At 38.4% G+C, this 16,346-nt stretch overlaps 1 protein-coding gene across 1 annotated transcript in view; it reads left to right on the top strand.

Annotated features, from left to right (window-relative positions):
* The window catches only part of PCM1 (pericentriolar material 1), a 107,326-nt gene extending 91,404 nt beyond the window's left edge, over positions 1–15,922 (top strand). Inside the window, exons 36-40 of the mRNA XM_011934867.1 lie at positions 656–728; positions 1,497–1,753; positions 12,237–12,329; positions 12,420–12,534; positions 13,670–15,922. Coding sequence (XP_011790257.1) covers positions 656–728; positions 1,497–1,753; positions 12,237–12,329; positions 12,420–12,534; positions 13,670–13,695 — 564 coding nt within the window. The 3' untranslated portion in view covers positions 13,696–15,922. The remainder of the gene's footprint in view (positions 1–655; positions 729–1,496; positions 1,754–12,236; positions 12,330–12,419; positions 12,535–13,669) is intronic.
* Positions 15,923–16,346: the final 424 nt, after the last annotated feature.

The following is a 16,346-nucleotide window of genomic DNA, read 5'->3' as shown; positions in this document are numbered from 1 at the left end:
AAACCCACAATTACTTCTACACCAATCCGATACTTTACTGTGCCCTCATTTGTCTCTCCACCTCTACTCCTAGTAGCCCCAGGTCTGGGGCTCACTAGTTTAATTTGTCTAAAATATAATCTGCCATTTTCTGTTGAGGTTGAAGGAGAGAACCTACATAGTCACATGTTCCTTAAACAGTTTTAAACGACTACTACCACCACCACCGTTTCCTCACCAGCTCCTGCCCGAACATCATATGCCTTCCTTTCTAGATCTGTTACTTACAGTTAAGAGGTGAATCTCAATTTTTGTTTCCTCTCCCTGCTGAAGGCATTTAACTTTGTTCATCTTCCTCTCCTCACTTCCTCCTTCATTCCCTTTTTGGCTGCATTAAGTGTCTTTTAGAGTCTGAAAAAAAATGAACAATGCAGTCTGTTTATTTCAGCTGTATTATTTTGTGTGTGTGTTTTTTTTTAAGAAAAGAAGGAAACCCTTTAACTTAGCCATCTTGAAATCACAACCAAAGCCTCCTTCTTGAGATAGTTTTAGAAGATACTTTTAAATTTGTTTGTATGAAGTTCTTGGGTTGGACAAAAACTACACACTGGTTATCATGTCTTTTATAGTGACCATATATTTCAGGCCCTGCTATTAAAACATTTTTCCCTTTTAGGTCCTACAACATGACTTTCAGAAGACAGCAGAAAGCAAAAATGTCCCACTGGAACAAGAAGCCACTAGTAAAGGTAACAAATTTAAATAAGTCTTTGGTTTTAAGATAATTTCCTTTATTTGCTTAAAAGCTAAAAAAAAAAAACAGAAAACACCAAATTCTTAGTTTGAAAGTACTTTGGACCTGATGTATATTTTTCTTCTCCCTATAAATCCTTTGTAAAAAAACATAACAATTTCCATCCTGGCTAACATGGTGAAACCCCGTCTCTACTAAAAAATACAAAAAACTAGCCAGGCGAGGTGGCAGGCGCCTGTAGTCCCAGCTACTCCAGAGGCTGAGGCAGGAGAATGGGGTGAACCCGGGAGGCAGAGCTTGCAGTGAGCTGAGATCCGGCCACTGCACTCCAGCCTGGGCGACAGAGCGAGACTCCATCTCAAAAAAAAAAAAGAAAACATAAGAATTTGTTTCTGTAAACAACAATAAAGAAAAGGTGGCAAATATTTACCTGCACAGACTAAAATTCTGTAAAGAGCATTTTTAGATACAAATATGGGAGATTTTACAAAAATAGCCATTTGTAGGCCTTATTCCTGAAAGTCCTGATTTGTTAGAAATCCGGTGGATTTCAGGAATTTGAGTCTTAAAATGCTCTCAGGTGATTTTGATCAGCTAAATTTGGGAACCATTGATAAGGAAAATTTGTAGTTGCCTTTTCTCTTTGGTCTTAAGTGTCTTGATTGCTCTTACTTATGCATATTGTCTTTATTACTATAATAGAGAGTAAAAGTTAACATTTTTTGCATTACATTAATATTAAGACTTTCTTTTGATGACATAGATGACCAAGGTAACTCTCCTGTGAAACCCTGTTACCTCAATATCTTGGAAGATGAGCAACCTTTAAATAGTGCTTCCCATAGGGACTCACCTGCTACTGTTGATTCAACTCCAGAGCCTAACCCTTTGCCATTACCTTTACCTGAAATGGAACCTTTAGTGCCTAGAGTCAAAGAAGTTAAATCTGCTCAGGAAACTCCTGAAAGCTCTCTGGCTGGAAGTCCTGATACTGAATCTCCAGTGTTAGTGAATGACTATGTACGTATCATTTACATTTCCAAATATTTTTACTTTTCATTTCTGTGCGTATTTCTTCATTTTTCAGATTAGCATTCTCAGCTTGTAAACCATTTTGTGTTTAGGTTTAGAACATGTTGGAACATTTTTCTAATTCACACTTAAACTTTAGCAGAAGGGTAAGAGTGAATTAAGATGACCATCTCAAAACCCACAAGCTATTTTATGTTTTATAATGTTGAGAACCAAAGAGATAAAGAGTTCATCTTAAGTTCGGATCTGAAGTGGTAATGGTACATGAATCATCGTTTATCCTTTACACTACCTATTCTTCTCAACTGTTTAGAATATATTGCAAATTTTCAGTAAACCTAAAGGTTTACACTTGAGATAGGAAATAAAACAGTTTGACAGCACAATCTTTATACAGTGAATGATTAAAAAAGGAAACAAAGATTAGGAAATCTGTACTCATGATAGTATTAAATGAAAATTCAAGTGGAGCCCAGGTCTGAAAAATACTTGAGCAGAGAAAAGCAAAAGCCTTAAAAATAATTAATCTTGCTGAAGTTGCAATCATAAGTGAAACTTCACTTGGGTCATTTCTGATAGATACTTACCTTAGAACCAAAGCTTAACCCCAGCCTCTCATAAGTAGCCAGCTAACATATGGATATGTGACTAGGGATTTTCTGAGAAGGTACCTGATAAAAGACAGTTTTCTAATCGCAAACCAAGCAAATAATTTATTTTATTTCCACATTTTCCAAATAAATACTTATCTCTGATATTTTTGTCAGTGGAACACTAAATCTCTTTTGGTCTGGTGTTCCCAGTTCCTGAATTGCTTCTTACTCAAATGAACTCTAAAATTTTATTGTGCCTCAGATTTGTCTTTTACAGTTTGGTGTCAGAGTGGGATTTGAAAGAGACCCCCTGTGGCCTCTGGAAGCATCAAGGAACCAGGCAAAAAGTGCCCATTGTGCTCACTGCTTTCTCGCTGCATCTGGAGGTCCTGAGTAAGTCCCTCTCGGATTTCAGGCTCCACAGTTTGTGTCCTGAGCTCTCTGAGTTTATTTGAGTAACTTATTTTATTTTATTTTATTTGAGACGGAGTCTTGCTCTGCTGCCCAGGCTGGAGTGCAGTGGCGCGATCTTGGCTCACTGCAACCTCTGCCTCCCGGGTTCAAGTGATTCTCCTGACTTAGCCTCCCGAGTTGCTGGGATTACAGCTCCGTGCCACCACGCCTGGCTGATTTTTTCTATTTTTACTAGAGACAGGGTTTCACTGTGTTAGCCAGGATGGCCTGGATCTCCTGACCTTATGATCCGCCTGCCTCAGCCTCCCAAAGTCCTGGGATTACAGGCATGAGCCACCACACCCAGCCGAGTAATTTTATTTTTTACTGGATCCAGAGGTCGAACTAGATGTTTGACAGTAACTAGACTGGGTCCAGTTGGCAGCCTCAGGTAGGTGAAGTTTAGAAAAATAGGGTATTATGGGTTAATTAACACCTGGGGAGTCTGGGACCCCTCTTTCTAGAACTCTAGCAAATTTTATGTTTAGAAATTATGAACATGAAACTGCCTTTCTAGAGAAATGGTTACACTTTGCCAGAGAAGAGTTAAAGTTACAGTGGAGAAGTTTTAATCTAGGTAAAATTGTTTATGGGAACATTAGAAAAGAAGGGATCCCAAACGCCTCAGAAACAGTGGGAAGCAATTTTTGATTGGTATATAGAGGCTTCTAAAAGACATAATTCCAAAATTGCCTCGTAAAAGATTCCTTACTAAAGGCAAATAAGACAGATGAAAAGCTTAAGCAATAAATTGACAACAAAAATAAAATGAATTATATGTAGGGAGTGACTTCATTCTGACCTGTTACTCTGCTTATCCTCCTCTAATTATTCTGAATCCAATAACCCATTTGTTCAGTCATCTTAATTCTTTTGCACAATTACCCTTTCACTCTGGATGATGTGACAGAAAGGAAGTTGGGCTAATGCTTTGCTTAGTTAGACGCTCAGCCAGCACACCGAGGTCTGGCTCCTGTAACTACTTTTACTTCTGGGTGAAAAGCTGAACTCAGAGCCATAGCAAAAGATTTTCCAAATCCCAAGGAAAATCCAAAACAGTTTGCTGAGGAATTTAGAATTTGAATGACCGTGGGCTTGCTGATTTCTGTCAGTTGATATGCATGATATTAGCCGCTGCGGAAGCAGGTTAATGGATGACTATGGCAGGATGGCATAAGCCTCAGAAGAGTATTGCCAACCCTTTAAGAGCTACTTCTGTGGATAGCCCAAAAGATGCTACTACAACAACTGGAAAACATCTAGAAGCTATCCCATGGTCTTTCCACAAAAGATTGACTAGTCCAAAAAGTTCAGTCTGTTTCTGATTCATTTGTTAAACATTCTGGTCTTGAAATACAGCAGGGAGTATTTCCTGTGGGAATTGAAGTGGTTTTTATGGTTGTATTCATTAATAGTCTCTGACTGGACTCTGGTGACTTGATTAAGAAACACAAGATTGGATGGCAAGTCACTGATACGGCTAAATTAGTCACCATAGCTGAACATTTTGAGAGAACGTTAGAACTAGAAAAAAATCAGTGTCTGTAAACAGGTCATTGAAGAAAAGATTGTCCACTCTTGACCAGTCCTCTAATGGACCTACCCGTTTTAAGCCAGACTATTTCCTCATTAGATGAAGTTCCCAGGCTGGTCCGGGAACAGTGGTTCACACCTGTGATCCCAGCCCTTTGGAAGGCCAAGACAGGCGGATCACCTGAGGTCAGGAGTTCAAGACCGGCCTAACCAACATGAAGAAACCCCGTCTTTGCTAAAAATACAAAATTAGCTGGGTATGGTGGTGCATGCCTGTAATCCCAGCTACTTGGATGGCTGAGGCAGGAGAATCACTTGAACCTGGTGGGCGGAGGTTGTCATGAGCTAAGATCGTGCCATTGCACTCCAGCCTGGGGGAGGGGAGAGCAAAAGTCCATCTCAAAAAAAAAAAAAAAAAAAAAAGTTCCCAAGGGTTTGACTTTGAAGACAGTAACACCAATGGGACATCAAGGGATTCTCTGGTATGTTACTCTCCATAAGACCTTAAATAAACATGGGGAAACTAAGATCAGCATCAGTGGGAGTTGTGTACAGTGTTGGTGGATACCTTATCCACTTTCAACCCCATCCTAATAAATCAGCCAATCCCTTGGAGGAAAGAAAGTATGTCACATTTCCAATCAAGTTCAGAGAATCCCTTGTGAACCAGTCCAAATGACACTTGGACCAATCTCAGAAAAGCATGCCTTCCTACAGTATGACAATAAATTGAGAGGGCACATAAAGTTCTCTCTGGAAGGAAAGTTAATTTTAGAGCTTCCTGACCATTCTAAACCTGAACTGCTCTGTTTCCTGCAAGCAGGAATTGATCATATTGAAACTCACTCTTATACCAACCCAGACCTTTCTGAAGTACCCAGATGTTTGTGGACTTGTTACTCAACTGACAAAGGGAAGATTAAAAGTGGTAAGCCTATAAAAATCCAAATATATTACTCCAAGCCATTGCCTAAATTGCTGTAATGCCCCCTAGAGTCAGAGGCAATCCAAAGGCTTTACCCAATTATAGAGGATTTAATAAAACAATTCCTTGTACTTGTCTCTATAATACTCTAATCCTACGGATAAAAAATCTATCACGCCTGTAATCCCAGTACTTTGGGAGGATGAGGCGGGCTGCTCATGAGGTCAAGAGATTGAGACCATCCTGACCAACATGGTGAAACCCCGTCTCTACTAAAAATATAAAAATTGGCTGGGTGTGGTGATGCACGCCTGTAGTCCCAGCTACTCAGGAGGCTGAGGCAGGAGAAACGCTTGAACCCAGGAAGTGGAGGTTGCAGTGATCTGAGATTGGGCCACTGTGCTCCAGCCTGGCCAGAGAGTGAGATTCCGTCTCAAAACATATATATACACACACACACACGTTATATATACACATATATAATATATATACACATATAATGTATACACACATATATATATGACAAAGTTGGAGATTTGTTCAAGACTTAACGTGCATTAAATAAAACTGTCAATCCAAGATTTCCTGCTGTTCCAAATCCTAATGCTTTGTTTCCTAACGTGCCTACAGATTCTAAATGGTTCACAGTGTGATAGATCTTTGTTCTGCCTTTTTTAGTATTCCACTAAGCCAGTAGTTCTCTGCTTGTACCTGGAAAAACCAGCAATATACTTGGACTGCAATGCCACAGGGGTTCGCTGAAGCTCTATCTTATTTTTCTCAGACATTATACCAAGACCTGTCAACCTTACAATTCTCTAGAAATTGTATTCTGTCTATATGTAGATCATCTTTTACACTTTTAGCTTACGAGGGACATAAGGCCTCAATGGCAAAACTTTAGAGCTGCTGTCCCCAGCCTTTTTGGTACCAGGGACTGGTTTCATGGAAGACAATTTTTCCATAGACTGGGTAAGGGGGATAGTTTCAGGATGATTGAAACACATTACCTTTATTGTATACTTTATTTCTATTATTATGTTATATAATGAAATTGGTATACAACTCACCACAATGTAGAATCAGTGGGAGCCCTGAGCTTGTCTTCCTGAAACTAGATGGTCGCATCTGGGGATGATGGGAGATAATGACACAGCATCAGGCATTAGAGTCTCATAAGGAGCACACAACCTAAATCTCTAGCATGCGCAGTTCACAATAGGGTTCGAGCTCCTACAAGAATCTGTTGCCACCAGTGATCTGACAGGAGGCGGAGCTCAGGTGAGAGTGTGAGTGATGGGAGTAGGTTTAAATAAAGGTGAAGCTAGGCTTGCTGGCTCTCCCCCACCACTCACCTCCTGCTGTTTGGCCTGGTTACTAACAGGCCCTGGACCAGTACTGGGGGTTGGGGATCCCTGCCCTAGAGTAAAGGTCCATTACACAGGACATGATCTGACTGCAGAGGGAATTTTCCTCTTAACTGAAATAATAAAAACAATCCAAGGGTTCCCTTGGTCCACAGCTAAGGCAATTAAGGGAGTTCATTGGTCTTATGGGATCCTGTAGATCTTGAATCCCAAATTTCTCTGCTGGCTTCCCCCTTGTCTGAACTTAGAAAAATCTGTCCCAGCTTTGCCATGGGAAGATAATGATGAACAAGCTTTCAATAAAATACAACTGGCCTTACAACCTCCTCCAAGTTCAAGACACCCTAATTAATCACTTTGTGGTTATCAAATGTGATAATCCGTCCTTAGGAGTCTTTACTCAGAAATGTGGAGGAAGCTGTTGACCCATTGCTTATTATAGGTTACAGTTAAATCGAATTGTCAGAGCATATCCAAACCATCTAAAAGCAGTGACAGCAGCAGCTAAATTGGTAGAAACTTTATGTGACCTAGTATTATGGAATAAATGTTACCTACAGGTTTCACATGCAGTTGAAAGCTTATTATATTCCAGTCAGATCCAACATGTCTTAATAAGTAGACTAACATTTTATGATATCCTGCTCCTGTCACCTTCTAATCTCTATCTCAGACGTGAATCTGCTTAACCCTACCACTTGCTGCCTCTGTCCGAACATTAGGAAGACCGTAACTGTGTGTGTGTGTGTGTGTGTGTGTGTGTGTGGTGTCCTAACTATTGACTCCTCACACTGACTTACGGAAAACTTCATTAGATGATTCTGAATAAATACATTTTATTGTTGGATCCTATGATGAAACTGTAGAGGAGAAATACTGAGCAGGACATGCTGTAACAACTCAGTATGAACTAATAGAAAAGAGAACTCTTCCTCAACTTAAGTCAGGAGAACCTGAAGAATTACGTGATCTAAGCCTTACCATATAACAAAACGCAACGCAAATCAGTCTTCATTTATACAGATAACTGGTATGCCTTTGGAGTGAGTGATGCTTTTGGAATGTTGTGGAAACAAAGAGGGTTTCTACCTTGTAGTGGAACCCCCATCAGTACTGGACCTCTGCCAGATGAGCTGCTTTCAGCTATTCTGCTGCCCTCACAAGTAGCTAATAAAAATGATGTTCATGCTCTTAGGACTGAATCTGAGTATCAAGGAAATGCATGTGTGGACTTTTATGGCCAAGTCTGACATTGACAAAATGTGCATTTTGAATGAACACAGAATTGACCAAGATCAGATCACTCAGGATAATTGGTTCAGTAAACAATGTTGTGCACCTGAGTTGAAACAACAAAAATGGAATCTTAAAGGAAGCAAATTTAATGCTCAATAAGAACTTACTGAAGGCCCAGACAGGCAGCTGGTCCTTCCTGAGTCCTTCAAACTGCCATTATTATTAAAGGCCCTGCACTCTACCAACTATCATGGTGAAGAAAAATGGTTCAGATTATGAAAAAGATGATGAAAGCAGAAATGGCTTATAACAGTGTGACTTGTCAAACTCATAAAGCCGGAAAGACCCTTAAGATTTCTACTACCTGCTAGACCATTTGTAGGTCTGCAGATGGATTTCATTCAGTTGCCACCCACAATGAGATATCAGTATATTCTTGTGGTAGTGTACCTGTTTACAGGATAGATTGGGACTTAAAAGGCTGATGCCACAACAGTAGCAAAAAGTTTTTAGGAAATGTATTTCCTTTATGGAGTATTTCTGGAGAGATCTCCAGTAATAAGGGAACTGATTTTCCTGAACAGGTTATCGAATAAACAAGATTTTCAAAGTCGGTGGCACTACCATTGCCCTTATCCTCTTTGTTCTGGAAAGCTTGAATGGACAGATGGTATCTTGAAACTAAAATGAGTAAAACTGTCAACTGGATTACCTTGGTCAAAAATTTTACCACTGGCCCTAATGGCAATTAGATCAACCCCTACAGAAAAACTCAAATTTGACCCCTTATGAAATAACTGGAAGACCTATGCCTTTAATAGTAGAACCCTATGTATCACCTGTATTTGTTAGCTCTGAAATGACTCAATACTCCAAGACCTTAATGGATTATGCAAAAGTCGATTTCCACCAGCTGAAGGAGGCTTTTTGTGAACTGCGTACCAATGATGATCCATGACTGGCTTCCATAACTTAGAATGTGGAGATTGGATCTTTTGGAAACAACAGCCCTTGAGCCTCATTGGAAAGGACTGTACCAGACGGTTCTTACTAGTCAAAATGCAGCAAAACTTCAGGGATTTGAGCCTTGGGTCCATCTCTCTCAAGTAGAGAGAGCTTCCTTAGACTCTTGGACTTGGCAACCTATAGGTAACTTAAAGATATCTAAGGGAAAGCCTTCCCTAGGAGCAGGTGGCATCACGAAGTAAACAACTTCCCACCACAGTGGAACAAGACTACATGTAACTTTTCTCATTAAGATTTGTTTTAGGTTTTGCATTAACACATAATGTTCAAACTTTTGTTAGGAACTTTTCCTACTCAAACCAAATATCCTCTAAGGTCTGATGTTGAAAGCATAGCCACTCTCAACCAAAGCAATTGCTGGCCATGTAGTCATGAAGATGAATGGAATCACAACTAATACTGAAATCTACTGCCGTACACACTTGGGTGGGCAGTTCAGGAAGCTGGTTTTATGAAGAAGTTTGGTATCCTTCCCCTAGCAGGTTGGTTGATATTTATGATTGACTGACTTGGCATTAGGAAGAAGTTATTAGAAGCAAAGGTATGTTCTGTAACTACTATTGATTTTATTGCTGATAATTTTATCACTATGGACAGAAAACCTTAATAGAACTGGGCCTAATCTAGCCAGGGTTCCAGTCTCCCTATGTGCAGTCAAACTTTTTGGTTTAACACAAATTACGGAGACTGCACTCCTATATGATGACACATATTTAAAATCAGAACTTCACCATAATACCCTTGACTGTATTAGTAGAGAACTGACTGAAACTGACATTGGTTCAAAGGAAACTAGAGGCAAATGGAATACCCCTATAATTTCACTATGTACAGTAGGGTTTTTTAGATCAATATTGAGGGCGTATTTGAAAAGGAAATAAGTCATCCTTATTTGGTGATGGTACCCATATGTAATACATAGAAGTGTTTTTTATTCCTCTTCCATTAATAGAATCATAACCATTCTACCTGGCAATGTGCAGGTGCAGATATGACAGAGAATAACCATGACAATCACGTCATTCCCAGTTGGTGGGTAATAGGATCTCCTTTGCCCCTTTCAGTAATACTGAATTATTCATCTTGTATGGCAACAAAATATATAAATGTTTTCACCTATATGATCTGGACACTGTGGTTTGGGCGATTTCCTACCTAAACTGACCAGATATGACTCTTTAAATGGTAGTGAAATTCTTAACCTGGGGTTGTGTGTACATAAAGTGACCTCTTACAAAAGAACTCCCTGAGATCTCCCAAACTCAAATATATGAAGGGGTTCTAGATTTTGTTATTTCCTAAGATCCTTTTTTCTTTAGCTGGCAGCCTCTGAATTGGAAAAATTGCTTATGAATATTTCAGCAACTCTTGAAAAAAAGCTTTAATGATACTTTCAATACTCTTCAAGCAGTACAATCTGAGATGAGTGATTTGGCCTCACTGGAACTCTGGTAGAAGTTTAGCTGCTCACAGGGATGAGCTTTGGTGAAAAGTATTGTTTTTATGTTAATCAGATATTGTTGCCCCAAATTTAAAAGATCTTAATAAATCAGATTTTTTTTTTTTTTTTTTATCAGATAAGCAAGGCCTCCGCCATTGATTTATTCAGTTGGTTAAATTTTGGCCCCTGGGAATATTTGCTTAGAGGGATTTTTCAGTTCTTGCTACAGTTACTGTGTTTTCTTCCCTTGTGCATTGTATCCCCACAAGGGGTTTAAATGCTTTCCAGCAACCACTGACACGTCACATGATTGCCATCAGGGAAACTAACACTGCCTGTGTAAATCTTGATGGAGGCTGCATGACTGAATCTCAGTATACCTTTTGATAACAAGTTTACCCGACTTTTCATCCCAGCATCTGCATCAGTAGTAGTAACAGGATAATGCTACCCCATTTGGCCACCCTCAAGCTGAGAGAGTAGCCAAAAGGGGGGAATTGTTAAAGCAAAATTAAAATGGAGATCAGTCCTGAAAAATCCCTGACCAAAACCCCCATAAAACAAAGGCCTTTAAAACAGCCTTAATCTTCCTTAAATTGCAAACATAAGTGAAACTTAACTTGGGTCATTTCTAATCAATACTTTTGTTGGATAGAACTAAAAGGAGTTTGAGACCAGCCTGGGCAACATACTAAGACTCTGTCTCTACAAAAAGTTAAAAATTAGCCAGGTATGATAGTGCTTGTCTGTGGTCCTAGCTACTCAGGAGGCTGAGGCGAGAGGATCACTTGAGCTCAGGAGTTCTAGGCTGTGGTGAACTGTGTTTGCCCCCACTGCATTCCAGTCTGGGCAACAGAGGGAGGCCCTGTGTCTTAAAAAAAAAAAAAAATTCTTAAAGATACATTTACAGTTATGACTTCATAATTTCTTAGGGGCCTTATAACCTTTAAAAAACATTAGTACAAAAGAATAACTCTTTTAACTCTTTTGTTTGCCTCACTACCAGTACAATTATACATTTAAAACTCTGAAATTTCAATTACCGGTTAGATTTATTCTTTTCATCTGATCATTGTGTAGAGTTGCCATAGAAGATATTTAATTGAAATTAAGTCAGAGGTAGATTATAAAAGCTCTTGACTTTGAATTTTAGTCAGGGATCCTACTGAATGTTTTTGTGCAAAGAAGTGAAATGGTCAAATTTATGGGCTGTGAAGATTGATGACTATAGGTTATATTGTCAAGCTAGATTGGGGGATCTACTATTGTATAAGTATGAAATATGAGCTGAACAGGAGCATGCTGAGTGAAAAATACTGCAAGAAGAAGAAAAACCTATGATTTCTACTTGGATAATTGGTAGAATTATGATACTATTAAAAATAAGAAGGGAGAACTAGGAGGAAAAAAAGGGAATTCAAGTTTAGGAAAAACAGTTTGAGGTGATCACACAAGACAGTTACTGAATTCATACTTCAGCTTTCTAATTGAGCACCATCAGAGTTGATACATTGAAAAGTTTGTAAGTGGTTACTTACATTCTGCGGATATGGCTCTTAGTGTTCAGTAAACGAAGAAAAAAGAGTTGTTTTTCTAGTGTTTTTAGTCTTGGTTGTAACTACTGTTTCTTCAGCAGGTATAAATTGCCCTCCCCTGCCTGCCACCTTTTTTTTTTTTTTTTTTTTGGACAAAATGGTAACAGCTTGACAGTATGTTTCACAGCTGTGATGTGTAGCTTTTCCTATGAACTCCTCATTTCTAAATTATTCGTAGAGCTGATTGTAGAAGAAAACAAAATATGATAGAATTACTGATAAAATAATTCACTATTTCTTCACATGGATGACTTTGGTTTGGATCTAGAGTACGTATTTTTTTTTTTTCCATTAAATTACAGGAAGCAGAATCTGGTAATATAAGTCAAAAGTCTGATGAAGAAGATTTTGTAAAAGTTGAAGATTTACCACTGAAACTGACAATATATTCAGAGGTATTTGTCTATCTTTAATTAAACTTGTCTTTATATAATAAATACTGTTAAAATGAAAAATGATTTGTATTTTTAATTTTCATTCCAAAGGCAGATATAAGGAAGAAAATGGTAGAAGAAGAACAGAAAAACCATTTATCTGGTGAAATATGTGAACTGCAGACTGAAGAATTAGCTGGAAATTCTCAGACACTAAAAGAACCCGGTAAGAGTTATCTATTTAAATTTTGCCATATTATTTTTGGTTGTTCTATTTTTTACTTTTTAGTTTGGTTAAGTATATGTGCATTTTGTTCCATCAACTTTGGTCATTATCCCTTGCTGCTGCTCCTCTGCTTTCTTCCAGGTTCTCTGTTCAGTTTTACCCATATTCTTACATTACTAAGGCTATTAAATATACTTAATATTTTGTTTTTGTAATATAATTAAATGGTTCTATACTTTCTCTGAGGATGCTTCTATATAAATATCATTCATTGTAGAGGCAAGCAATAGTCTCAGTAGTCTCAGATTTCTTTCTGTATGAGTCTAATAACACAGCTCTTGAGCCATTCAGTGTTTCTTGCATCAGGGTCAAAGGGTTTTTTCTTTTTGTTGTTCTCCATCAGTTCATCAGTTGATGAAAATCACATGATATCTCGTTGTTTTTGTTTTTCCTGGAAATGGAGTGAGGAGAAGGAAAGACCCTTCAGGTATCAGACCTTCAGTTAATTTCTGAGTTTTCAGCCCACTTATACCTGTTAGAATATGTTACCCTTCTCAGCTACAGCCTATTGCAAGTGTTTGAGCTGCAGCTTCCTCCACTCTATTTGGGTATGCTTCCGTCTGCATTGAGCATTCTGGTAATTTGTTGATATCCCCTGTTCTGTTTTCTCCTAACCAGTCTTCTTTTGTTAGTCTACATTTATTCTATTCTATAGTTTTTTTTTTTTTTTTTTTTTTTGAGACGGAGTCTCGCTCTGTCGCCCAGGCTGGAGTGCAGTGGCCGGATCTCAGCTCGCTGCAAGCTCCGTCTCCCGGGTTCACGCCATTCTCCTGCCTCAGCCTCCCGAGTAGCTGGGACTACAGGCGCCCGCCATCTCGCCCGGCTAGTTTTTTTATATTTTAGTAGAGACGGGGTTTCACCGTGTTAGCCAGGATGGTCTCGATCTCCTGACCTCGTGATCCGCCCGTCTCGGCCTCCCAAAGTGCTGGGATTACAGGCTTGAGCCACCGCGCCCAGCCAGGATTTCTTTTATAATAACCTTATATTAAAAGTAAAAGCTTTAATGGCAGAGAACAGTGTTAAATTCTAGTAATTTGATAAGTAATTTATAAAGCATTATTATTCTGTTTTTCAGAAACGGTGGGAGCCCAGAGTATATGAGATGTCTTCAGAGGCTCATCTAACTCTGTCTTTACATAGTCAGTGCATATATGAAAACAATACTAAATAAACATCTGATCTGTATAAAAATGTAAATTAGTTTGACACTGCTTTTTTGATAGGTATGGTCATTTCTCCCCATAGTAGTTTAAAACATCAGAAACTGAATTCTGGACAGATTTAAGCCTTGACACACTGTGGTGTTTTTTTTGTGTTTTTTCCTTTTTTGGTCTTGATTTTTTTCCCCATTGTGATGTTTGGTAACGAATTTAAAATGTAGTTTTAAATAAAGTTTGGACTTATCTATAAAGTATCTTTTTTGGAAATTATGTTGAATTCTATACAGCAAGTCAGTGTTTTGTATAATTTTAGGCTGCTCAGAAAAGAGCAGTGGTTGAGAGAAATATATTATTTGTTATAAAGCCCATCTATTAGGCCAGTCTTCCAAATAATGCCAGTGTTGCTGCTGTTGGGTCTGATGTTGTTTTAGATACCTGCAGCTCCTATTCCTGTACAAGAATAGGGCAGATGATCAAGGTATCCAGGATACCTGTGAAGTTACAGAATATTTATTAATCCATTGAAATTGGATAGTAAGTTTAGAACATAGGTTTTCAGCATCTGGAACTTAACTTACATCATTATCTGTTAGGATTTGAAATTCTGGAAAATATTTATCTACATCACCTCAGTTTAAAAGTGGAAAAAAAAAGAGCTTGATATACTTAGGGAGATTTCTGCACAGAGAAGTAACATTGTGATTAATTTTAAATGAAAAACTTAACTTTTTCAGGTGGGGATAAGTAGAACTAAATTTCTATAATAAAATAGTAAGATTCTATATGTCTTCTGATAAACTTGGCTATTGAGATGGTAATTTAAAGCCAAAGCATAGCAGTTTCTTTTGTGTGTAGTGAGGTTGAAGCAGATTTGCAGGTGAAGTATTGAAAGTTTATGTGACTTGAAGTAAATCAGCTTTGAAAGGTGATTTACTTTTTATCCCAGATTGTCCATATACCCAGCAAAGCTTCAAAAAACCAGATAACAATGAGTTAGTTAACCTTATAGATTCTTCCTCGAATACAAAGAATTAGTTTCAATAAGTATTTTAACTTCGTTAACAACTGAAATACCCCATAAAAAAAGAACTTGTTGAGTATTCCTTTAAAATTGTTACTTGCTGCCCAGGCACCATGGCTCACTCCTGTAATCCCAGCACTTTGGGAGGCTGAGGCGGGCAGATCATGAGGTCAAGAGATCGAGACCATCTTGGCCAACATGGTGAAACCCCATCTCTACTGAAAATACAAAAATTAGCTGGGAGAGGTGGCGCACACCTGTAGTCCCAGCTACTTGGGAGCCTGAGGCAGAAGAATAGGTTGAGCCTGGCAGGTGAAGGTTGCAGGTTGCAGTGAGCCGAGATCATGCCACTGCACTCCAGCCTGGTGACAGAGCAAGACTCCGTCTTAAAAAAAAAAAAAAGTTGCTGTATACCTCAGTGTAATGTCCATTCAAGGAGTATTAAATGAGGATTTCTCTATGAGGACATTTACTGTATTGCTACTTAAATTATGGAAGACAGTGTATCTTCAACTTTAATCAACCCTATTCAGAAAATTACCAATTCAGAATTAGAAGTTCTTATCCAGGTGCTCTAACTTCAGGGAAATTGGAACAATATGTTATGTTACATGCATACTCAAATTCTTTATTTTCTAGACTTTAAGCAGGAAAGGGTAAATACTTTGTTTTGGTACTCAAGCCAAGCCTTACATATTGTCTGTCTCTCTCTGCATGCATATTAAAGTGAAAAAATTGTATTTATATCTTAGTTATTACCATAGTACTTACAAACCTTATCAAAATTGCTTATTTGACTTGTGTTACAGCTGCCATTAATCTGAGTCTACTGTTTTTCTATTTTAGTAGATAATTTAGTTTTAAAATACCTAGGGTTTGAGAGCAGATATATTTATTTAATCTGTTTAGTAAACTATTGCTGAAGGGTTAGACATTTAATATTCCTATTTGTCCTAATTTTGAAGTTAAAAATTTTGGTTACAGATAGAGGGAGAAAAGGTCAAACTGAGTGAGAGAGAATTTTATGCAGGTTGAGACAATGCCTAAAATAATGAGCTGGCCGGACTGTTGAGGTACTCTTTGTATTTTGTAACACTGACTTTGGGTAAAGGCTTTTTCACTGGTAATAAATATATATCCTGTATACAACTCTGAATTGTATTTTCATTTAAATTCACATACTTATGTTTCAGAATTTATTCCACAATGGTGGCTTGACAGTTTTAAATGTAAAACAAACAACAACAAAAAAACAGAACATGAGAAATGATGTGTCAGTCAGCCAGAAAGCTGATTGAACTTGAGATTTTTTTGTTTTTGCAGTGAACAGACACTTTATTATTTCTTAGTTATATTTGTTTTATATACTGTTTGAAGAATGTACATGTTGGCCGGGCACGGTGGCTCACGCCTGTAATCCCAGCACTTTGGGAGGCCGAGGCGGGCGGCTCACAACGTCAGGAGATTGAGACCATCCTGGCTAACACGGTGAAACCCTGTCTTCTACTAAAACTACAAAAAATTAGCCGGGTGTGGTGGCAGGCGCCTATACTCCCAGCTACTCGGGAGGC

This window comes from Colobus angolensis, unplaced genomic scaffold (genome assembly GCF_000951035.1).
Source record: "Colobus angolensis palliatus isolate OR3802 unplaced genomic scaffold, Cang.pa_1.0 Scaffold14, whole genome shotgun sequence".
NCBI lineage: Eukaryota > Metazoa > Chordata > Mammalia > Primates > Cercopithecidae > Colobus > Colobus angolensis.
The sequence above is the reverse complement of the archived record's forward strand: the minus strand, read 5'-3'. Positions and strand labels throughout refer to the sequence as shown.